The sequence below is a fragment of the Tachyglossus aculeatus genome, chromosome 4, assembly GCF_015852505.1.
Source record: "Tachyglossus aculeatus isolate mTacAcu1 chromosome 4, mTacAcu1.pri, whole genome shotgun sequence".
NCBI classification, from domain to species: domain Eukaryota; kingdom Metazoa; phylum Chordata; class Mammalia; order Monotremata; family Tachyglossidae; genus Tachyglossus; species Tachyglossus aculeatus.
Window position 1 is genome coordinate 128,334,043 of NC_052069.1, and position 24,402 is coordinate 128,358,444.

At 55.3% G+C, this 24,402-nt stretch overlaps 2 protein-coding genes across 2 annotated transcripts in view; one reads left to right on the top strand and one right to left on the bottom strand.

Annotated features, from left to right (window-relative positions):
- The first annotated feature begins 289 nt into the window (after positions 1 to 289).
- Positions 290 to 24,402, top strand: part of LOC119926575 — a 28,721-nt gene continuing 4,608 nt past the window's right edge. Inside the window, exons 1-2 of the mRNA XM_038744669.1 lie at positions 290 to 484; positions 1,798 to 1,886. Of these exons, the coding sequence (XP_038600597.1) occupies positions 427 to 484; positions 1,798 to 1,886 (147 nt within the window). The 5' untranslated portion in view covers positions 290 to 426. The remainder of the gene's footprint in view (positions 485 to 1,797; positions 1,887 to 24,402) is intronic.
- PTPRA (protein tyrosine phosphatase receptor type A) overlaps positions 15,042 to 24,402 on the bottom strand; it is a 91,845-nt gene continuing 82,484 nt past the window's right edge. Inside the window, exons 12-23 of the mRNA XM_038744667.1 lie at positions 23,820 to 23,917; positions 22,984 to 23,103; positions 21,926 to 22,092; positions 20,833 to 20,968; positions 19,915 to 20,064; positions 19,466 to 19,559; positions 19,231 to 19,307; positions 18,956 to 19,090; positions 18,653 to 18,778; positions 18,363 to 18,514; positions 16,036 to 16,171; positions 15,042 to 15,488 (exon numbers count right to left, since the gene is read on the bottom strand). Coding sequence (XP_038600595.1) covers positions 15,414 to 15,488; positions 16,036 to 16,171; positions 18,363 to 18,514; positions 18,653 to 18,778; positions 18,956 to 19,090; positions 19,231 to 19,307; positions 19,466 to 19,559; positions 19,915 to 20,064; positions 20,833 to 20,968; positions 21,926 to 22,092; positions 22,984 to 23,103; positions 23,820 to 23,917 — 1,466 coding nt within the window. The 3' untranslated portion in view covers positions 15,042 to 15,413. The remainder of the gene's footprint in view (positions 15,489 to 16,035; positions 16,172 to 18,362; positions 18,515 to 18,652; positions 18,779 to 18,955; positions 19,091 to 19,230; positions 19,308 to 19,465; positions 19,560 to 19,914; positions 20,065 to 20,832; positions 20,969 to 21,925; positions 22,093 to 22,983; positions 23,104 to 23,819; positions 23,918 to 24,402) is intronic.

Below are 24,402 nucleotides of genomic sequence, written 5' to 3' on the forward strand. Positions count from 1 at the left end.
TATGTGGTTTGGTTCCTGGCCCCAGCCAGTGGGCTGCAGGGTCTAAGGCCCACACCAGATATGGCAACAGAACCGCGTACATTCAAACAATATCTGCAACCTTTCCATGGGGCATGGGGGTGGGGGCCCAATCAATCTTCCCTGCCTGTCCTCTCTCTGGTCCCCCCACCCGCCCCTCAGCACGAGCGAGAATCCTCGTGCGGCCCCGCCCCGCTGTCCACCAATCGGCGCTCGCCGTGTCCTCTGGCCCCGCTCCCCGCGGGCGGTGCCTCGTGCCCAACGCTCGCTCTCCCTGAGAGGAGAAGCGGCCGGTCGTGAGGCGAAGAGAGGCGGGTGGCCTCCGCCGTCGACCGCCACCTTCCTCCATCCCTCGCTCCTCAGTCCTGTGGCCCTCTCCCCCCCCACCCCACCGAGGGCAATCACGACATGCCCCTGGGCCAGTATCTGGAGGGGGCTTGCCGGGCCCTCAGGGTTTGGGCAGCAGGTAATAATGAGAATTATGAGAATTGTGATAATTTGTTAAACGCTTACTACGTGTCGAGCAATGTTCTAAACGCCGGGGCAGATACAAGCTGATAGGGTTGGATGCAGACCCTGGCCTAATGGGGCTCGCAGCCTTAATCCCCATGAGGTAACTGAGGCCCAGGGAAGTGAAGTGACTTGACCAACATCACCCAGCAGATGATAATAATAATAGCATTTATTAAGCACTTATGTGCAAAACACTGTTCTAAGCACTGGGGAGGTTACAAGGTGACCAGGTTGTCCCACGGGGGGCTCACAGTCTTAATCCCCATTTTACAGATGAGGTGACTGAGGCACAGAGAAGTTAAATGAGTTGCCCAAAGTCACACAGCTGACAATTGGTGGAGTCGGGATGGCCGAGATGGGATTAGAACCCAGGTCCTTCGGGTGAGGGCAGGGTGGCCTGGACCCCCAAAGTCTCAGTTTTACACCAGACTCAGCCCACTGAAAGTTTTCACAACGGGTGGGCCTTCGTTGGTTGGAGGAAGGGTAAATGACAATTATTATGAGTGATTGTGGTATTTGTTAAGCACTTGCTATGTGCCAAATACTGTACTGAGCACTGGGGCAGATACAAGATGATCACATCCCACACTGGGCTCCCGGTCTAGGGAGAGTAGCCACTGAATCCCCACTCTGCAGTTGAGGGAACTGAGGCCCGGAGAAACGAAGTGACCTGCCTGAGGTCACAAGACAGACCAGTGGTGGAGTCCGAATTAGAACCCAGGTCCTTCCCGACTCTCCTGGTCTATTCCCCTACCCCGTCCTCACCATGGGTCCTATGTCTTGACCCCCGTCAGACTCTATTTTACCCCCACAGATGAGGGGAATGACCAGTTTGGAGGCAGAAAGGGTTGTTAATGCTGACCCTGCTTTCTCTGCCCCTCCACGTTCCCTAAAGTGCCTGTCTCAGGCAAGTGGAGGGGAGAGAGAGAGAGGCAGAAACGCTGGCAGGAGTAGAGGGATGCAGCTCTCTGCCTCAGTGTCTCCGTGAGTCCTCACCTGTCTAGTTACGGTCCGAGCTTCTCTGCTACTGTGTTCGCTCGCCTCTCTCTTCCCCTCGTCCCCGAATCTTTGTGCTCATTCACACCCCATCCATCTGCCTTTTTCTTCCCATGAAGCTTTGGGCCTTTGGCCCTGCCCCTGGGAAGCTCTGCCGTCAGTACCACCTTGCCCTCTGGAAAGCACAGCTACTTTAATCAGACGCGGGGGTTGGGTACCGGGCCTGCCACACAGTGACCAAGTGTCTGATGGGATCTTCTCCCTCCACAGCGTTCTCCCGCGACAAAAGAACTGAGTCAGAGCCAGAAAACCCATCATCTGAGCAGCGAGGAGAAGATTGGAGGACTCCAATCATCCAGGTTTTTACATTTTTATTTAAATTGCAATCACTGTCAGAGGGGCTGTGGATAATGTGGCAACTGGGCAAGAAGAAGATTTGGGGTCAGCCCTGAGGCTTGCTGATCTGGTGCCTACAGAATAGCCCAGCTTTAAAACTCGGGCCCCATGTTTTCTCCATCTCTCAGTCCAAGACATTTTAGCGGCATAACTAGTCTGAGAGCATCAGTGTTTGCCCTGTGTTGGCACCTGGGGGGGTGGGGGGATGGGTCTGCGGCTCAACCAGCCTCCTGGTGAGGCCAGACAGACTCCTGGGGAGAAAACACCTATCTTGGCACTTTTCAAGCCGCACTTGAGTCCAACCCCAAATTCCGGTGGTTTGGTTGTGTCGTCCATGTCGACGGGTACATGTCTTGTCTGCTCTCTTGTCAAAGTTAGGCGCGAGGTTGTTGTGGTTCTGTGTCTTGTGATCAGATCCGATTTTAGCGCCTTGGGTTTTAAGTGAAAAGAAATTGCCAACTTTTGGATCAGGACTTGTTTGTTCAATCATTCATTCAGTCGTATTTATTGAGCGCTTACTGTGTGCCAAGCACTGTACCAAGCGCTTGGGAGAATACAGTAGAAGAATAAACAGACACATTCCCTGCCCACAGCGAGCTTACAATCTAGAGGGAGGACTGCAGGGGGGTAGGGGATCAGGATTGGATGGGGATTAGAGAAAGAGGCCAAAGGACGGCCAGAAGCAGCAGTGGGTTCCTAGGGCCAGCCACGAGGGGCCGGGGTGGTTGGGGTTGGGGAGAGTCGGGGGGCCGGTGGGATGGCAGTTTTCACCAACGAGTGTCAGGCAGCTTCCGGATCATTTCTCCCTCTGTTGGGACTGGGCCAAGATGGTGGCCTAGGGAGGGAAAAAGGAAACTGACACTCTGCAGCTTGCCATCTTCCCTTTCCCCTAGCCAACCCTACCTTGGCTGGCCAGAGGTTTCCTCGTTCATTGATTCAGTTGTATTTGTTGAGTGCCTACTGAGTGCAGAACACTGTACTGAGCGCTTGGGAGAGTTCAGTGCAACAGTAAACAGACACATTTCCTGGCAACAGTGAGCTTGCAGTCTAAAGGGGGAGACAGACGTTAATACAAATCAATAAAAGACAGACATTGACGTAAGTGCTGTGGGGCTGGAAGGAGATGATGAATAAAGGGAGCTAGTCAGGGCGACGCAGAAGGGAGTGGAAGAAGAGGAAGGGAGTGGAAGAAGAGGAAAGGGGGCTTAGGGAAGGCCTCTTGGAGGAGATGGGCCTTCAGCTCCAGCAAGACTTTGAAGTGGGGGAGAATCATTGTCGCATTTGAGGAGGGAGAATGTGGGCAAATGATCGGCACCGAGCTGGACGAGATCGAGGTACAGTGAGAAGGTTGGCATTAGAGGAGCGAAGCGTATGGACTCTGAGTATCCTCCCTGCAGCTCTGCCAGGAGGACTGATCTGGTCAGAGCAAGGTTTGAGGACCGGAATGCAGAGCCCAAGCTGTAGGGGCAGGGCAAGCCAGACCAGGCCCGAAGGGAAGTGGCCGGCTTCCTTAATCTGCCCCCCGGAAGGCCTGTCCCCTTGCCTGCACTGTGGGCTGTTGAAGAAGAGTCATGCCTTAGCCCTGAAGGAGCGGTGTGTTTAGAGGCACTTAGTACAGTGCTCTGCACAGGGAAAGCGCTCAATAAATACGACTGACTGACTGAAGGGGACAGACTCATTTATTCTCCTCCCGTCCAGGCCCCTGGCCCAAGCCGGGACTGCCCTGCTCCCTTGAGAGCCCCGGCAGTTCCTCGGAGGCTGGGTTTGAGGGTGGGAAGCAGTGTGGCCTAGTGGACAGAACCCAGGCCTGGGAGTCGGAAGACCTGAGTTCTGATCCCGGCTCTGCTGCTTGTCTGCTGTGTGCCCTTGGGCGAGTCGGTTCTCTGGGCCTCAGTTTCCTCATCTGCAAAATGGGGATTAAATCCTACTCATTCCTACTTAGACTGTAAGCCCCAGGTGTGACAGGAACTGTGTCCAACCTGATGATCTCGTATCTGTGTCACCCTTGCACTTGGATTTGCACCCTTTATTCACCCCTCCTTCAGCTCCACGACACTTATATACATCTCTATCATTTTTTATATCAAAGTCTGTCCTCCTGCTAGGCTCTACAGCCTATCTGCCAGCTCTATTATAGTGTACTCTCCCAAGCACTTAGCCTAGTGCTCTGTAAATAAACAGAGAAGGATGGCTTAGTGGATAGAGCATGGGCCTGGTAGTCAGAAGGACCTGGGTTCTAATCCCGGCTCCCCCACTTGTCTGCTCTGTGACCTTGGGTAAATCACTTCACTTCTCTCTGCCTCAATTCCCTCATCTGTAAAATGGGGAGTCGATTGGGTCCAACATGATTAACTGTATCTTCTGCAGCACTTAGGACGGTGCATGGCACACACTAACAAATGCCATAAAAACAAATTAATATGATGGATATGTCTTACCCAGTGCTGGCACCTAATAAGCAGTTAATAAGTACCACTGTTATTATTGCTGTTCTATCCCCCATGCCTTCCGGCTGGCCCCCGGACCCTCCCCAGCCTCATGCCATGGACAGCAATAAGCATGCCCGAACCCAGGACCACCCCATCTCGAGGCTGGCAGGAGCCAGGCCGGTAGTAGCCAACCGGGGTGGGGATGTGGGGTCCCCGAGGACTTACCAAGAGGGTCTTCCTTAGGGCCATCCTCTGGCTCCACAGGAAGCTGCACTCCTCCCTGCTGCACAAGTTCTCCTCCTTGGAGTCCTGGGCTGTGGGGCTGTGGGGGTGGGACATGACTTCCCCGTCCCACCCCCACCTCGGGAGAGGTCCCAGAGAGGGAAGGAACAATCAGGGCAGGGGAGAACTCTAACCAGCCCCCCGACCCCTGACGGTGTCTCTGAGCCAGAGGGAAGAATTGTATTTACACCCTGAACAACCCCTGTCCCATCTACCCTTCATTCATTCATTCAGTCGTACTTACAGAGCGCTTACACAGAGCCCTGTACTAAGCACTGGGGAGAGTACAATAAACAGACACATTCCCTGCCCACAGTGAGCATGACAGGCAAGGGAGGATCAAGTTTCCCCCAGGTGTTGGCAACAGAGGCCCCTGGATTTCTCCCTGCCCACCCCATCACCCACTTCCTCAAAACTCTCCAATTTTGGTTTCCAGCGAATGGGGGGACAAGGGGACCAAGGTCTGTGGGGAGAGAGACAGATCCGTAAAGAGGTCATCATCACCCACTTCTGGGGCCTGGGCCAGGGCCAAGTCCAGGGCCCTCTTCCCCCTGGGGTACCAACCGTGAGACCAGTCCTGGGCCAAGGAGCGCTCAGTGCCCAGGGCCAGCAGCACCAGGAGTGTGAGCAGAAGGGACCGGTGGCCGCTCCTATCAGCTGTAGTTGTGGTGGGCAGCCCGGAGGAGGCTCGCAGATGGACCTGCTGGGGGCAGGGCAGGAGATTGAGCATCTGGGGCATGGAGGGAGGTGGCTAAGGAGAGAGATAGCGGTCCCGCCAACCTGGTGGCCCACCCTGCCTGTCTTCAGAATAGCCCGGGGCAGGGAGGGGCACCGCTCACCATTCATTCATTCAATCATATTTATTGAGCACTTACTGTGTGCAGAGCACTGTACTAAGCGCTTGGGAAGTACAAGTTGGCAACATACAGAGACGGTCCCTACCCAACAGTGGGCTCACAGTCTAGAAGGGGGAGACAGAGAACAAAACAAAACGTATTAACTAAATAAAATAAATTGAATAAATATGTACAAGTAAAATGAATAAATAAATAGAGTAATAAATACATACAAACATATATACATTTATACAGGTGCTGTGGGGAAGGGAAGGAGGTAAGGCGAGGGGGAGGAGGGGGAGAGGAAGGAGGCCTCCTGGAGGAGGTGAGCTCTCAGTAGGGCCTTGAAGGGAGGAAGAGAGCTAGCGTGGCGGATGTGCGGAGGGAGGGTATTCCAGGCCAGGGGGAGGACGTGGGCCGGGGGTCGACGGCGGGATAGGCGAAAACGAGGCACGGTGAGGAGATTAGCGACAGAGGAGCGGAGGGTGCAGGCTGGGCTGTAGAAGGAGAGAAGGGAGGTGAGGTAGGAGGGGCCGAGGTGATGGAGAGCCTTGAAGCCGAGGATGAGGAGTTTCTGCCTGATGCGTAGGTTGATTGGTAGCCCCTGGAGATTTTTGAGGAGGGGAGTAACATGCCCAGAGCGTTTCTGGACAAAGACAATCCGGGCAGCGGTGTGAAGTATGGATTGAAGAGGGGAGAGACAGGAGGATGGGAGATCGGAGAGGAGGCTGATACAGTAATCCAGACAGGATAGGATGAAAGCTTGAACGAGCAGGGTAGCAGTTTGGATGGAGAGGAAAGGGCAGATCTTGGCGATGTTGCAGAGGTGTGACCGGCAGGTTTTGGTGACGGCTTGCATGTGAGGGGTGAACGAGAGAGTGGAGTCGAGGATGACACCAAGGTTGCGGGCTTGTTAGACGGGAGGGATGGTAGTGCTGTCAACAGTGATGGGAAAGTCAGGGAGAGGGCAGGGTTTGGGAGGGAAGACAAGGAGTTCAGTCTTGGACATGCTGAGTTTTAGGTGGCGGGCAGACATCCAGGTGGAGATGTCCTGAAAGCAGGAGGAGATGTGAGCCTGGAAGGAGGGAGAGAGCGCAGCGGCAGAGATGTAGATTTGGGTGTCATCAGAGTAGAGATGATAATTGAAGCCGTGGGAGCGAATGAGGTCACCAAGGTAGTGAGTGTAGATCGAGAACAGAAGGGGACTAAGAACTGACCCTTGAGGAACCCCTACAGTAAGGGGATGAGAGGGGGAGGAGGAGCCTGCAAAAGAGACTGAGAATGAACAACGGGAGAGATAAGAGGAGAACCAGGAGAGGATGTGAAGCCAAGGTTGGATAGCGTGTTGAGGAGAAGGGGGTGGTCCACAGTGTCGAAGGCAGCTGAGAGGTCGAGGAGGATTAGGATAGAGTAGGAGCCTTTGGATTTGGCAAGCAGGAGGTCATTGGTGACCTTTGAGAGGGCAGTTTCCATGGAATGTATGTGGAATGTTGGCAATATGTTGCCAACTTGTACTTCCCAAGCGCTTAGTACAGTGCTCTGCACACAATAAGTGCTCAATAAATGTGATTGATTGATTGATTGACGGAAGCCAGACTGGAGGGGCTCGAGGAGAGAGTTGGCTTTGAGGAATTCGAGGCAGCGCGTGTAGACGACTCGTTCAAGGAGTTTGGAAAGGGATGGTAGGAGGGAGATAGGGCGATAACTAGAAGGTGAGGTGGGGTCAAGAGAGGATTTTTTTAGGCTGGGAGAGACATGGGCATGTTTGAAGGCAGAGGGGAAGGAACCAGTGGAGAGTGAGCGGTTGAAGTTGGAAGTTAAGGAGGGGAGAAGAGACGGAGCGAGAGATTCATGAGATGAGAGGGAATGGGGTCAGAAGCACAGGTGGCCGGAGTAGCACTTGAGAGGAGGGAGGAGAGCCCCTCTGAGGATACTGCTGGGAAGGATGGGAAAGTAGCGGAGAGCGTTGAGAGCCAGGGGAGCTTACCGGCTAGATGGGGAGACAGACATTAATAGAAAAAAGTTACAGCTACGGACAGAGGTGCTGGGGGTGCTGAGATGGGGGCTGAAGAAAGGGAGCAAGTCAGGGCAACCCAGAAGGGAGTGGGAGAAGAGGGAGGAAAGGGGGACTTAGGGAAGGCCTCTTGCAAGAGATGTGCCTTTAGTAAGTCACTCAGTGGTATTTACTGAGCACTTTCTGTGTGCACAGCACTGTACTAAGCACTTGGGAGAGTCCAATATAACAATATGATCATCACAATCTGTGCTTTGAAGGTGGGGAGAGTGAGTCATCATCTGTAATTGTCCAGAACTGGGGAAAGACGCTGAGACCTTGAGGAACGGGGTCTCTCTCTGGCCGTGGGCCAGGGGCGGGGGCTGGCCTTGGAGCATCATCTTGACTGCGCTGGAGAGTCATCTTCATCGTCGTCATTGTCAACCCCAGCCTCTCCCTCTCCCTCAGCAGCCCTGCAGCCTCCATTCCCCCCCCCCGCCCCCTGTTCTTTCCTCCCTCCCTCCCTCCCTCCCATCGCCCCTTCCCGGAGCAGGGTTGAGTCCATGAACCCAATCAGAATGGGGCCAGCTTGGTCAAGAGGCCAAGTTGATGGGCGGTGGTGGTGAACGTGCATCTGATGGCTAATTTCCTTCCCGAGGACATGGGAGCCTGGGGGCCAGGATCCAGCCATCTTGCGCACTGTTTCCCGAGGCTGAGGAGAAATACAGGCAGGGACTGGGAACATAACTAAACCCTTGCTTCCTGCATCCTCCTTGCCATGCCTTGGCCCCCTACGTCTGGCATGTACGATAGGGGGCGGGTGGTGCACATAGGTGGCCCTTGAAGGGGTTGAGGGGTAGCAGTGGGGGGGCAACAGGAATTTCCTTAAAGGAATTTGGGTAAAATCACACTAGTTCCTGCATTTTTGTTGTGGGAGGGAGTGGTCCAGGTCACAGGGTGAAGATCATCATTTTAAAAAACTGAAAAACCCTACCTCCTCCTCCAGACTGTTATCTCCTTGTGGGCCTTCATTCATTCATTCATTCATTCATTCATTCATTCATTCATTCATTCAGTCGTATTTATTGAATGCTTACTATGTGCAGAGCGCTTGGGTGACTACCTGGTGCGGTGGATAGAGCATGGGCCTGGGACTAAGGAGGTTATGGATTCCAATCCTGGCTCTGCCACTTTTCTGCTGTGTGACAGTGGGCAAGTCCCTTCACTTCTCTGTGCTTCAGTTACCTGATCTGTAAAATGGGGATTGAGACCGTGAGCCCACATGGGACAGGGACTGTGTCCAACTCTAATTGCGTCTATCCACCCCAGTGCTTAGTACAGTGCCTGGCACATAGTAAGCACATAACAAATATCATCTCGTTCAAGCTCTCATCCTATCCCGTCTGGACTACTGCATCAGCCTTCTTGCTGATCTCCCAACCTCGTGTCTCTCCCCACTTCAGTCCATACTTCTTGCTGCTGCCCGGATTGTCTTTGTCCAGAAACACTCTGGGCATGTTACTCCAATCCTCAAAAATCTCCAGTGGCTACCAATCAATCTGCGCATCAGGCAGAAACTCCTCACCCTCAGCTTCAAGGCTGTCCGTCACCTCGCCCCCTCCTACCTCACCTCCCTTCTCTCCTTCTACAGCCCAGCCCGCACCCTCCGCTCCTCTGCCACTAATCTCCTCACCGTGCCTCGTTCTCACTTGTCCCGACGTTGACCCCCGGCCCACGTCATCCCCCGGGCCTGGAATGCCCTCCCTCTGCCCATCCGCCAAGCTAACTCTCTTCCTCCCTTCAAGGCCTTACTGAGAGCTCACCTCCTCCAGGAAGCCTTCCCTGACTGAGCCCCTTCCTTCCTCTCCCCCTCGTCCCCCCTCCATCCCCCCATCTTACCTCCTTCCCTTCCCCACCACACCTGTATATATGTATATATGTTTGTACATATTTATTACTCTATTTATTTATGTATTTATTTTACTTGTACCTATCTATTCTATTTATTTTATTTTGTTAGTATGTTTGGTTTTGTTCTCTGTCTCCCCCTTCTAGACTGTGAGCCCACTGTTGGGTAGGGACTGTCTCTATATGTTGCCAACTTGTACTTCCCAAGCGCTCAGTACAGTGCTCTGCACCCAGTAAGCGCTCAATAAATATGATTGATTGATTGATTGATTGAAGGGAAAAGACCGGAGGCAGGGAAATCAGCGAGGAGGCCAGGTTGAGATGCAACAAATTCCCGGGCCAGCATGGGGGCCATTTGGAATGGGGAGGAAGGGGTGAGTTCTGAAGACCTTGGGGAGGCAGGATGGATGAGATTTGGCAACACACTGCCCACGGTAGTTGAAAGAAAGGGAGTGGAAGGATGATGCCAACGTTGTGGGCTTGAGACATGGGGAGGGATGGGGGTGTCATCAACCGGGATAGAAAAAGTTGGGGGACGAGTGGATTTAGGGGCAAATATGAGGAATTAATACATAGTAAGCACTTAATAAATATGACTGATTGATTGATTAGTTCACTTTCAGACTCTGCTTTCGTTGCCGCTACAGTTTCTGACCGTGAACCTCTGTAATAGGTTGAACAAGAACCTTTATCCTTTCTGGAAGTCTGAGTTGCCTTTCGTTTCTCTTCTACCAGGCTCTGCTTAATACCACAAATGACCTTTCACCTCTGATCTGACACCTGCAGCTCCCCCAGTGGACTTCATTAAGTTGCTTTCGCACTGGCAGGCCTCCGTAAAGTGTAGCAACTTACCACATATTCGTTGGGACTGCCTCCAGAAAGCTTTCTCTCCCCTTTAAAATCATGTGCCCTCAGCGTACTCGTTAAGCTTGCAGTGTCCATCCTGCATGATTACTTCATGAAACAAAGTAGCTGATAAAGAAGCTGAGAAGCAGCGTGGCCTAGTGGATAGAACGTGGGCCTGGGAGTCAGAAGGACCTGGATTCCAATCCTGACTCCTCCACTTGTCTGCTATGTAACCTTGGGCAAATCACATCACTTCTCTGGGCCTCAGTTACCTCATCTGTCATAGGGGGATTAAGGCTGTGAGCCCCAGTTGGGACATGGACTTTGCCCAACCTCTTTGGCTCGTAACTACCCCAGTGCTTAGTACACTGTCCGGCACACTAAGGTGTGAAGAAGTAGTGTGGTTTAGTGGCTAGGGCCCGGGCCTGGAAGTCAGGAGGACCTGGCCTCTAATTAGACCTCGCCACTTGTCTGCTGGGTGACCTTGGCCATGTCACTTCACTTCTCTGGACCTCTGTTCCCTCATCTGTCAAATGGGGGTTAAAGACCAGCAGCCTCATTTGGGACCTACTTAGCTTGTGCCTTGTGCCTACCCCAGTGCTTAGAACAGTGTCTGCCACAAAGCAACGCTTGACAAATGCCATAAAATAAAAAAAAAAGGCGAACTATTCCTTCTCCTCCTTTCCCAGTGAGTCTTGGGGAGTGGGAAAAAATGAGGCCCCCCTGGGGAGAGAGTGGCAGAGGACTGTGTCACATGGAGGGAGTCAGGTTTCAGGTATGGTGAAGAGCGGGGTGAGTTTGCCCACACTTGGGGGCGTGGGGGCATTCCTAAGGCCACATATGGAGGAGGCTTGTGGAGTGGGGATGGGGCGGGGGGCACACAAGGGGTGGGGAGAGCGGAGAGGGAAGCAAGTCAGTGGGGTTTGATGGTCAGTGGACCTGGTGGGCAGGGACAGGACAGAGGTGAGGAGTGGGTGGGGCGAGGAAGAAGTCCTAGACCCTCAGGGTCGCAGCTTCTAGGTCCCACGCTAGAATGGCCATGGTTCCTGGGCTCTGGTCAGCAGTGACCGCAACTTCCAGGTGCTGGTCTTGAAAGCTCGGTGTTCTGTGTCTTGAAGGTGAAGGCTCGCTCCTCATCTTGGGACTGGTGGTGTTGGTGGTGGTCAATTTTAAAAGTGATTTATTTAGTCATGTTAATGTTTGTCTCCTCCATTAGACTGTAAGGGTGATATGAGTGGGGAACATATTTGCTAAATTCTGTTGTATTGTCTTCCAAGCACTTAGAACAGTGCTCTGCACATAGTAAGCCCTCATTAGGAACCACTGATTGATATATCATGTCTTCTCAAGCGCTCTGTGGTGCTCTGCACTCAGGAGCTGATCGATAAGTTCAATTCGTGTCTCCCCACTCTTCAGGGACCTCCAGTGGTTGTCCATCCCCCTCTGCACAAAACAGAAACACCTCACCGTGGGCTTCAGGGCAGTCCATCCCCGTGCCCCCTCCCACCTCACCTCGCTGCTATCCCACTCCAACCCAGCCCGCATGCTTCGCCCCTCTAGTGCCAAATTTCTCACCATACCTCCATCTTGTCTACTTCACCGCCAACCTTTCGCCCATTTCGTACCTCTGGCCTGGAACACCCTCTCCTTTTATGTACGCCAGTCCATCACTCTCTCCACCTTCAAAGCATTACTAAAGTCAAGCCTCCTCCAGGAAGCCTTCCCCGATTAAGCCCTCTCTTCCCCAGCTCCGTCTCCATTCTGCGTCATCTGTGCACTTCAATCTTTGGACATTTGATATTCGCCCCAACCCCACCACGCTTACTGTACATATCTATAAATTATATATTATGACTTATTTATTCATATTAATGCCTGTCTCCCCCACTAGGCTGTAAGCTCTCTATGGGTGGGGAACATGTATGCTAAATTCTTTTGTAGTGTAGTCCCTTACTGCTTAGAACAGTACTGGCACATAGTAAGCCCATGGTAAGTACCATTGATTGATTGATAAATACTATTTATTGACTGATGGAGAAGGGCATCAAAGTAAATGGGTAGGGCAGAAGGTGATGGTAACTCTTCCCTCTGGCTACCCCCAAGTGTGTAGTACAAAGTGTGCTTCCTCCTACCCCTCCCTCTGTCACTCAGGCCACCAGTTCTTCTCCCTGACCCTCCTTCAGCTTCCACGGGTGTCCATCGGGTCAGCATCAGCCCTCAGCGGCCTCCTCCATGTCATTCAGCACCAGGCTTAAGCAGCTGGCCTACTGCGTAGAGCATAGGCCTGGAAATCACAAGAACCTGGGTTCTAATCCTGGCTCTGCCACTTGTCTGCTCTGTGACTGTGGGCAAGTCACTTCACTTCTCTGGGCCTCCATTCCCTCATCTGGAAAATGGGGATGAAGACTGCGAACCTCCTGTGGGACAAGGACAGTGTCGAACCTGATTAGCTTGTATCTGCCTCAGTGCTGAACCAACACCACAATCATTAACACATAGTAGAGTGCCTGGCACATAGTAAGCACTTATAGCACAGTTGTTATTACTTTTCAGGCAGATTTGCTGCCCTCACAGTTTCTCTGTGTTGTCCTACAATTCGTGGGGGCCAGGCTGGGGACCCTGGGGTAAGAGGGGAGGGGGCTTGGGAATGGGCAGGCTCTGCAGCCTGTTGGCTCATCGTAGGCCAACAAGGATTTTTTTTTTCTTCCCTTAAGCCTTGTTGGAAGCTTTCCCTGAACTGCTAAGTCTTCTGGGTTAGATAGACTCACGTGTATCCATCCCAGCGTTTAGTACGGTGCCTGGCACACAGTAAGTGCTTAACAAATACCATTGTTATTACTATCATCCGAGGTTTCCAGGTTTTAGGTTCTAAACCTCTGCCTGTGGCTCCTCAGGACACTTAAGGTGGGGCTGTTGGGAAGGTCACCCTGACTTCTTACCAACTCTGAAACCCCCCTTTGGTCTCAGAACTATGTAGCTGTCTCCAGGGGCTGGCCAGCTACCCTGGCCTGCAGGCGGGGCTAGTGGCCGGCCTGAATTCAGGAGCACTGGGGAGTCAGTCTGGCACAGGGGCTGCCGAGAGGAGTTACCGGCTCCCCCAGGTAACCCCCACTCCACCTCCATGGCCTCATTTCCCCTAATTCCCTCATCTTCTCCATCCTCCTCCCATGGCCTCGCCCGAAGTGGAACCATTCCCAGCCCTGGAAGCCAGCAGGGGCTGGGTCCTCGAACCTACTCTGAAGGGATTAATGCATGTGGTTGGGCTTTAGTGGGAGGGGGACTCGGGGGAGCAGGGCATGGACCCGGGGGCAGGTTAGAGGGAGCTTCTGGGAAAGAGGAAGTGACTCTGGCCCCTGCTGCCCACCTCTCATCATCCTAGAAACCCCAGGGTGGAGCAGGAGTGCGGGTCTATGGACACCAACCCAGTTGCAGCTAGGAGAGCCTCCTCCATCCTGTCCGTCTGTCCTTGGCGCACCCCAGGGTAGACTAATGCTCCCACCTGCTCCTGCTCCCACCGTCAGGTCACCTCCTTCCCTCCACTGAGCCCCCCAGTAAAGCAGAGACCACCACTAGAAAGAGTGACGTCCCTGTCCTCTACCCACCTCCTGCTACAGGGCCCGGCCCAGCTGCCCAGGCTGGTTGGTGGGGAAATTCAGGACATTGTTCATAGGCTGGAACACTGTCCCTGTCCCGGCCCCATCCAGTACAGCAGGCTGAGATCAGGGCTTGGGCTAATGTCTCCCCGGGGAGGTGGCCATGTTGTTACTGCAGAGAGTGTAGGCTCTGGGGCCGGTCCAGCTTCCTGTTTCTCAGCTTTTGGCCCCTGGCCCGCCACCTCCCCCCCCCCCCCCCCCCCCCCCCCCACCCAGCCAGGCCAAGCAGGTAGCTCCTGGTTCCGAAGGGCTGCTCGGTAACAGCCCCCAGGGTTTAGCCAACCACCCCCTCTGCTACAGTGTAGCGACCGGAAGGAACCCAAGAGAAGTTTTAGCAGCAATTTTAGTCTTCGTTACGGACGCTTCGCAAAATCCTGCAGCAACAACCGGGTCGGGTCCAGCTGGCTTCTCCTCCACAGCTGAGACATCTGTTTTCCTTCAGTTCTTGCCCGACTCCGAGAAACGGTGATCGTGTGAGCCTGGGCCACACCCCAGCCTGGGGACCAGGGAATCCACCGTCTGTCATCGGCCAAGTGCCCCACCCCCACCAGAGCATGGGAGCCAAGCCGCTGGCTCTGGGGAGGGTGGGAGAGCAGGGGGCGGTGAGAGAAGAGGGTTATAGCTAGGTTCCTTCCAGGAGACAGACTCCAGCTGTGTCCCCCAGAACAGCTGGACCCCAGCTCATCTCCCCCACCCCTTGAGGGAGCTGCTTAGCTTGCCTCTGGAGTCATGAGGGTGGGAGAGGCATGGCCCACAGATGAGGGACAGGTCTTCAGGGAGGCCGCGCCTTGGTCCCTGGTGGCAGAGGTGGGCAAAAGGGGCTGCCCAGCTCCCACCCCCTTTTTGGGAGTGGCAGAGGGGTCACTCTTTCCCAGAGGATGCGGCCCACGGAACGGGTGGGGGATGGAAGGGGCAGATGGGAAAATATGGTGTCCCCTTTGGGCCGGGAGGTCTCTCCACAATGCCGGCCCCCCAGGGGACCCCTGGGAGTCTCCACCCAGTCTCTGCTGGCCAAATAGTTGACTGCTGCCCCTCCCAGGAGAGAGAGAGACCCCTCCCTGCCCAAAGCCTTTCTGTTTGCCTAGAGAAATCCCCTTGGGGTGGGGCCCACCAGGAGGGTTGGCTTTGCTTCCCTCAGAGTGGAAAACAGGCCTGACGTGTGCGTGCGAGCTTTGAAAGACAGTGTGGTTTTCTTTTTTTTTTTTTTTTTGGTTCCTTGTTGATGGGCGGGCGGGGATCTTTCGGAGCTCTTCTCCCCTAGGGATGAAAATTCCCCAACAAACCCCAGCCTGGAATCCTGTCCGGCAGACGCCCCAAATCCAAACACCACGCTATTTAATTCCCCAAGAAAACACTGGAAAAGGACTTGGCCGCTATCACTTTGCTACATAGAAAATCTCCAGCTAATTACGAAGCCTAGGGTACCCACGGGGTAAACGGGTTAGGGTATATATATATACACAGATCAGGGGGTATATTAACAAAGAGAATATTACAAAATAGCGAAGGCCACTGTTGCTGGCTGGCCCCAGGGCCTCTCCTCTCATTTGAAGTTGGCGTAGTCTGAGAAAGCGTCGATGTACTCCTGCACCACCTTGTAGCAGAATTCATACTGTTCCTGCCAGGAAGGAGGAGGAGACGGCAAACACGGGAGTTAATGGTGGGAGGGGCAGGAGCACTGGCCGATGAGAGAGGGAGAGCAGGGCCATCTGCTTGAGGTCGGGGCCCTGCTTCGTGCCCCACCTGCCTCCCGGAACAGGTGGCTGCCAAGAGACCATGGGTGGCTCCAAACACCCTGGCCTCGTCCTGGGGACGGTGGGGGGAGGAGGCTGAGACCAAACTGGGTAGCTGGACGGATTCTAGGACCGCTCCCACTGTCAGCCCCTGCCCCAGGCTGCTGGCATCGCTGCCTGTCAGGCACCTGGCCCGCCCCCAGCTCCCAGGTTTTTTTGGTCCGGTTCCATCCCTGTGGACCCTCTCACCGGCCAAGGGACAGATTCCTTCGGTTTGTGGCCTGGGGTTCCGTCCCAATGTGATTCTCCCCCCGGGGGCCCCTGCCCCAGATCCCAATCCACTGGGGGTTGTGGGGACTCAATTCCTCGAACCTGGGACCCGGCCCCTTCCTGTCTGCCCGGAGAAAGTCCACTCAAGCAGGGAGTGCCTACCAGTGTCTGGACCATATGTGGCCGCTGCAACCTTAGACTCTTGACGGTCTGAAAGACGTCCAGGATCCCCTCGGCTTTCACCCTCTCCAGCACAGTGCTCAGTGCACAGAACGTTCCTGTCCTTCCCGCTCCCGCGCTGACAGAAACAAACAGACATGGATGGACAGCCGTGAACTTTAGCAGCCACAGGAGCCCTAGAGAAGAACCTTCTCCACCCACACCCACCTCCTAACTCCCACCCCCGCCGGGGCCAACTTGGTTCTTGTCCAGCTCCCCATGGCCCCTCTTTTCTCTCTGGGGCTGGTGCCTGTCTGCCTAGAGCCCAGGTGACTCCTCCGTGTCCTGCTTGGCATGGGCCCAGGAGTGGGCTTCACATGGCAATGTCCCAAGCCCGAATGGAAGCAAGCATGGCAAAGGGAGAAGAACAGCTTGGTTTACTGCATAGAGCCTGGGCCTGGGAGTCAAAAGGACCTGGGTTCTAATCCCTCTCTACCACTTATCTGCCAAGGGACCATGGGCAAGTCAATTCACTTCTCTGGGCCTCATTGACCTCATCCATAAAATAGGGATGAAGACTGTGAGCCCCACGTGGGACAAGGTCTGTGTCCAACCCAATTAGCTTGTACCTTACCCTAGTGCTTAGTACAGTGCTTGGCACACAGTAAGTGCTTAACAAGTACCACACTTATAATTAAAAGGCCCAGCGATTTGTCAGGACAGGGAATATGCTCTCTCCTCAGGACCTCTCCGGAGAGTGTTTGGCACGGGGGTGCCACTCGACCACTAACATCACCCGGAGCAGTACCAATTCTAGGATGGGAACTGGGTAAGGAGGAGCAGGCAAGGAAAGAAGGGGAAGAAACCCCAGAGTCACAAGGAGTTCAACAATGGTGGCCAGAAAGGCTGGACTGGCGAGGAAGGAGGGAACCCCCATGGAGGGTGGGCCCACAGGGGAGCTGCTCCGGGAAATGGAGTGGGGCTCAGGGGTGCCGAAACTGTGGAGCCTTCCAGTCGAGAAAAAGAAGCAGGACAGGGATGGGCAGCGGCTCGACCTCAAGCTTCCGCCGCACCACCCGTGTCACCATTGACACGTCTACCTGCTGTCTGACCACTGTTAACCATTTGCCGTCCTCGTGAGGGTTTGAGTCGTCATCGTGCGAGGAGCCTGCTGATCTGGAGAGCCTCGCTCTCCCAGGGAAGACGGGGGGAGACATCTGCCACCCCCACCACCCCGTCCAGATCCCGTCCACAGCTGGTCCACCCGGGGCCCGGAGAGCCGGGATGCCCGCGGGAGCTGTGTGTGCCGGCTGCCTTCCTGGCCACCTGTTCTCAGAACCGGGACGGACCACCTCGCCACCGGAGCTCCGCTCCTTGCTTTCTCTTCTGCAGAGACCCAGCTTGGACCCTCATCTGCTTGCCCCAGGGCCATGGGGCTTGGTCCCGGACAGCTTGGGGGCCTGCCTGCTCTGTTGGCTCCACTGCCCTTAATCATAATTAGAGCACTTGTTAAGTGCTTACTGTGGGCCGACCACTGTTCTAAGTGCCAGGGTAGGCTCAAGCAAATCAGGTTGGACACAGTCTCCGTCCCCCGTGGGCTCATAGTCTCAATCCCCATTTTACAGATGAAGTTTACTGAGGCACAGGGAAGTGAAGTGACTTGCCCAAGGTCACTGTAAAATGGGAATTGACACTGTGAGCCACACATGGGACTACACTGTGAGCCCGCTGTTGGGTAGGGACCGTCTCTATATGTTGCCAACTTGTACTTCCCAAGTGCTTAGTACAGTGCTCTGCACACAGTAAGCACTCAATAAATACGACTGAATGAATGAATGAATGACAGGGACTGTGTCCAACCTGATTTGCTGGTATCCCCCCAGCGTTTAGTATAGTGCCTGGCACATAGTAAGCACGTAACAAATACCAGCATTATTATCATTATTATTATATGCTTAAAAGATACAATGTACGTATGTATGGAGTTGGGCTCCTGCGGAAGCAAAAAGTAGACAGAAATCGAGTTTGGGGCTCGGGCTGAGGGCTTGATTTTGATCTTTTCAGGTGCTTGTGCTTTCTTGGTGGGTTCGGAGGGGGGTTCTTGGACTTCTCTTCCCTCAAATGTGAGCGGCCTGACGGGACAGAATCCTGCCTCCCCCCAACTCCCCCTTACTGTAGCGAGCCCCGCCCACCCCCCCACCCTACCTTCCAGGCTCTCAGAAACAGAGTGCTCCAGGAGCAGCAGCGGCCCAGAGCACGTGTCCGCTGAGGGGTCCGGAGGCGAGGCCTTCCCCCGGACTTCCCCACCACCCTAGCCCCTGCCACTTCACCTGCAGTGCACCGTAATGGGGTGGTTGCCCGACTGCTGCTGCTGCTTCTGCACCGCAGCGATGATGTTGATCATCCCCTTTCCGTCACTGGGGATGCCCACCTCTGGCCAGCCGTGGAAGTGGAACTGGCGTACCTGCCGGCTCTTGTTCTCCTGAGTGGGCGGCCAGAGATGCAGAGAGAAAGTTAGAGAGCCAGGGGAGCTGGTACGGGGAAGGAGCCAGGCCACCCAGGTCCTTGAGCCCCCCTGCTTACATCTCCCGCATCCCACCCTCCTCCCCCCGGCCCCTACCCTTGTGTTGGTGACGAGCAGGTCGCGCACGGTGTAGCTCTCACACTCATCCTCCTTCTTCAGCTCCATAGTGATGTCTCCACAGGCCATGGGGCTGTCGCAGGGCCAGTACTGGGCACACTTCTCCTGAGGCCAGATGGGGTGGAGGCGGGCAGTGAGGAGCCTGGCTACGCCAGTGGTAGTCCCGTCTCGTGGTAGCAAAACGCTGGAGCCGAGGATGGGACTAACCGCCCTCCTGAGGCGGGCAGGACTTGGCGGCATGGCAGCTGAGGGCAGGCTAGTCTGGGGGTGTTTCCTACTGACCTGGCCCCTCTCCTCCAGCTCGGTGAGCATGACGATGGAGCAGGATTTCCACTCCCAGATCATCCTCCAGAAGTCTTCAATGGTGTGCTGCAGCGGGCCCTGGCTGGCAATGTACGAGTCCTTCTGCCGATAACCCTGAGGGGCCGGGTCAGAGACAACCAGTTAGGGCTGCCCCGGGACCGGCTAGGACCGACAAGGGGGCCCGACCCCCCAAGCTGGCAGAGGAAGAGGGGGCACGGGGGCACGATGCCTGCAGGAGGCCAGGTACCACTTACGTCAATGAATGACGCGTTCACATAGTCCGTGTTCTCCTCCCCCCTCTTCACTGGAATGATGACTCTGTTGAATTCGTCTGCCAGCGGCAGGAGCAGACAGGCATGGCCTGTGAGCAGGCCCCAGCCCCCGCCCGAAACCCACCCGGAAATTCGCCCCCTTCTCCCCCCCGCCCCCCCAGCATAACCAACCCCCTTCCCCCGGTGTGCGTGAGTCGGAGCTGGAGGAGGCACGTACAAGGAATGATCTGCAGAACTCGGTTCTTCTTCATGTTGGCGGGCAGGTTCCCCGTCCGCATCTTCTCGTTCTGGATTTTGATGGAGGTCAACTTCTGGATTTGGTGGGAGGGGGTGGGGAGAGCTTGGTTACACCCCAGGTGTCCCCAGCGTCCCTCGTTCAGCTTTGGCAGCAGGCGCAAGCCTGGGCGGGCCCACGCAGGGGCGGACGTGAGCGTGGGAAGGGTGCACACGGCCTTTTCTTGTCCAGGAAAAGGCCACCGAGGTCAGGGAGGAGACGACAGCCGGCAGGGTCGGGAGGCTGGCATGGTGGGTTCAGGTGCCACCTCCCACGTGCCGGAGACCTCTGGGCGCGAATGTGGGTGAGCAGGGGCTGGGCCGGGCGCCCCCCGAGACTGGTCTCTCCCCAGCACGCCCCGCTCCCCTTCAGGGCCCCCCTCTCCCACAGACCTTAAACTCCTCTTCGAGGCCATTGCTGCCGGTCCCGGGGACTCTGGTGTAGATCTTCTGCAGGTGACTCTCTAGCGAGGTCACCTCCAGCTCCGTGTCCCCGTACAGGTAGTGCTCCAGCAGGGCTTGGTAGATGAACACGTACTGCATCTACAACAGGTGGAAGGCCTGCCATCCGTCACCCGGCGGCAGCGGCCTTGGCATCCCTGCCCAGGCCGGGACCCCAGATGACCCTCCCCAGGCTGTGACATCGGGCAGCCGAGGGATTGAGGCTCCCTGCTGGCAGGGTCCCCTCAGGAGGGGGTGCATTGGGTGTTGGAGAAGGGAAGGGTCCGGGACAGCATGGAGTGAGTCTGGCTGCCCAAGGCCTATACCCCCCCGCCGATAATGCCCGCCTTTGTGAGTTCTTCTTCTTCTTCTTCTTATTATTATTAATAATAATAATAATAATAATAATAATAATAATAATTGTTAAGCACTTACTATGTGTCAGGCACTGTTCTAAGTGTGTGGGTAGATACAAGTCAATCAGGTTGGACACAGTCCCTTGTCCCACATAGGGCACACACTCTTCTACCCCATTTTATGGATGAGGTCACTGAGGCCCAGAGATGTGAAGTGAAGTGACCCCTTCTAGACTGTGAGCCCGTTGTTGGGTAGGGACTGTCTCTATATGTTGCCAACTTGTACTTCCCAAGCGCTTAGTACAGTGCTCTGCACACAGTAAGCGCTCAATAAATACGATTGATTGAATGAATGAATGAATTTGTCTAAGGTTACACTGCAGACAAGTGGCAGAGCCAGAACTAGAACCCAAGTCCTTCTGATTCCCAGGCCCGGGCTCTATCCACTAGACCACGCTGCTTCTTGCCCAAGGCTCCCAGGGCAGGGAACCACCAGAGGGAAAGCACCACTTACGTCAGTCTGTACCATCTGGCAGCGCTGGGCCCGGATGCGGCCCACAAAGCCGTACACGTCCACCTTCTTCTCCGTGGCCATCATGTCCAGCATGGCGTCAATGACAACAAAGGTGCCTGTGCGGCCCACACCCGCGCTGCAGCCAGAGGGTGGGGAGGGGAGATGGGCAAGCGGCTGGGCAGCGCTCACACGCTCAGGAATCCCTCGGTCCTGTTCCCCGCGTGGCCGGAGAGCAGGGGAGGGGACCCGGGCCAGGCGCCAGCCTCTGCCCCAGCCCCCGGGACCTGGCACCCAAGGCTGGATTGGGACCCATCTCCTCCGAGGGGCCTTCCTTGACTAAGCCCCCCTTTCCTCTTCTCCCACTCCCTTCTGTGTTGCTTTGACTTTCTCCCTTTATTCAACCCCCCTTCCCAGCCCCACAGCAATTTATGCACATATCCATAATTTTTTGATTTCTGTCAAAGTCTGTCTCGCCCTCTAGATTGTAAACTCATTGTGGGCAGGGGATGTGTCTGTTTATTGTTCTGTTGTACTCTCCCAAGTGCTTAGTCCAGTGCTGTGCATACAGTAAGTGCTCAATAAATACGACTGAATGAATGAATGAATGAAGCCAGGCTGTCCCTTTGCCCCAGCAGGAACTGCCCATTCTTGTCCCTTTTTTTAAAAAAATGGTATTTGTTAAGTGCTTGCTATGTGCCAGGCACTGAGGTAGATACAAGCTCATCAGGTTGAAAACAGTCCATATCCCACATGGGGCTAACAGCCTTAATCCCATTTTCCAGTTGAGGTCACTGAGGCCCAGAGAAGTGAAGTGACTTGCCTAAGGTCACACAGCAGCCAAGTTGGGGAGCTGGCATTAGAACCCAGGTCCTTCTGACTCCCAGGCCCGGGCTTTATTCACCAGGCCATGCTACTTCTCTGTTCCTTGTCCCTTTTGCCCCCGAACCGCTCGGCTTGCTAGGACTTCCATCACAGAAGCAGTCTCCCTGAAACCTGCCCTCCACGCCCCCACCACCCAACCCCCTAGTCTAGGGTATGTGTATGTTGGGGGGGGGGTACCCCCATCCCTCATGAGTCGTAGGGGATGACTGACCTGCAGTGCACCACGATGGCGCCAGCATACTGGGGGTTACATGTCTTCACCTTCTTCAAGAACTTGAGCATGCCGATGGGGGTGAAGGGCACGCCGAAGTCTGGCCAGCTGGTGAAGTGGAACTGCGTGACGAGGCGCTGGGCCTTTTTGTTGGTCACGTCCCCAACCTGGGGAGGAGGAGGGCAGGGAGGAGGGGGCAGCGTTGGCCGGGGCGGGGACGGGGGTTGGGGATGAGAAGGAAGCCTGTGCCCCTGGCACAGTCTGCCCACCCGCCCCTCCCTGCCGGGGAGTTAGTCCGCACAAGGGGCAGGGGGGGTCCAACTCCAGCCAGAATCAGGGGGCCAGAGCCTCCCCCTAGGTTGGTGTCTATCAGTGACATTTATTAAGCACTTGAACTGTGCAGAATGCTATACTAAGCACTTGGGAGAGGATGACAGAACAGTATGACCATACATTTTCCCTAGGGCGGGCCCTGCAGCCTGTACAACCCAGGTGGGCCCCGCCAAAGCCCACTGAGTGGGGCTTCAGTTGTCTGGGGACTGACTCCTGCCCTGAGCCCCTGGGGACCCAGCCATTGGCAGGAGAACCAGCTCCAGGGTACCAGCAGGTACGGGCTGGGTCAGGTGGGCCGAGCCCACACTGGAGCACAGATCCATAGAGCCTGGTAATGCCACCCGGATGGGGCTGTGGTATGGGGGTGGCCACCCCCCCCATGGCATACCTCTGACCAAAGGCGTCCCCGGCTGGGCACCAGAAGTGTCCAGTCTATCGTTGGCTCCCAGACACCTGAAACGCCTGGTCTATCGCAGGCTCCTGGGCACCAGGAATGCCTGGTCTATTGCTGGCTCATGGGCACCAGGAGTGCCCAGTTTATTGCTGACTCCTGGGCACCAGGAACACACGGTCTATCGCCAGCTCCTGGGCTCCAGGAATGCCCAGCCTATCGTTGGTTTCTGGGCAGATCCAAGTCTCAGACCCCGGGGCTTGGCGGGGCTGGGGAAGGGCCTGATGCTGCGAGGGGCGGCAGAGGCCATGGGGGGCGGGGATGACCCCCGTACCTGCTGAATACAGAACTTGCGCACGGTGTAATCGACCAGGACGGTCACATCTTCTACAGACACGCGGATGTTCCCATAGGTCCAGCAGCCTTGGTCGGGCCAGTACTGGGCGCATTTGCACTGGGGAGAGAAGGGGAAGCAGTCCATTGGGAGCCAGCCCCCCGCTACGCGAGATGGACAGAGACAGACAGAGAGACACCCACACTCCCCCACTACCCTGCCGCTGCATCAGCTCCCTGCGTGCCATCTCGGCCCTCCCCGTTCTACCCCTGTTGCACCCCAGAAGTGGCCACATGTGGCGTGGATTCCCACCCCTGGTTCCAAAACCCTCAGCTCCTGCAACTTCCCCAGAGCAGGCACTGACAGAGCCTTGGGGGACGGGGTGGGGGTCCTCAGGCTGCTCTGGAACCGGATTCATTCACTCATTCAGTCATGTTTATTGAGTGCTTACTATGTGCAAAGCGCTTGGGAGAGTCCAGTAGAAGGATAAACAGACACACTACCTGCTCACAAGGAGCTCACAGTCTAGAGGCTTAGGCTCACTGGAGGGTGGCACCCCAGGAAGCCACTCGGGCAGGTAGGGTCTCAACTACCGGTGCTTCGCCGCCTACTCCCACTAAGCCAGTGGGCCACTGAGACCCCCAGACCATAGCCTACCACCCGGAGCGCCTAGCCAGTCTCCCCGCGACCCCATGCTCAATTTCACCCGTTGTCTCTCAGTTGGCGGACCCACTTCCTGCCCTCCAGCGTGTCTGGGACTGGCGGCCAAGGTCAGAAAAGCTGGCCCCTTCGGCTCGGCTGGGCGGAGGCTGCGGAGAGGCCACCTCCCTTCTCACCTCCTTTCTCTCTTTCAGGTTGGTCACCATCACAATGGTCGCCGTGTTTTGTTCCCAGATCATTCTCCAGAAATCGTTTACCGTTTCTTCTTTTGGTCCTATGGTCAAGCAAGCCATGGTATTGATTTTGGCGCTTACCATTGGCAGGGCGCTATGCTAAGCAATGGGAGAGGCCAGGCCAATGGAGGAGGGAAATTCGATCTCTGCCCACCAGGGGAAAAAACAGTCAAATAGGTTACAGATGCCTATGGACATAAGTGCTGTGGGGCTAGGGCAACTATCATGGTGTTACGATTAATAATATAATATTAATAATAACAAAGGTAATTGTTAAACGCTTATTATGTGCTCACAAGGGGCTCACAGTCTTAATCCCCATTTTACAGATGAGGGAATTGAGGCCCAGATACGTGAAGTAACTTGTCCAAGGTCACATAGCAGATATGTGGTGGAGCCAGGATTAGAACCCAGATTTTTCTGACTCCCAGGCCCGGCTCTATCCACTAAGGGGTTCGGACCTAAGCGCAGAAGCAACACAGAAAGAGAGGGCAAATAGGGCAAGTTGGCGAATAGGCTCAGTTGT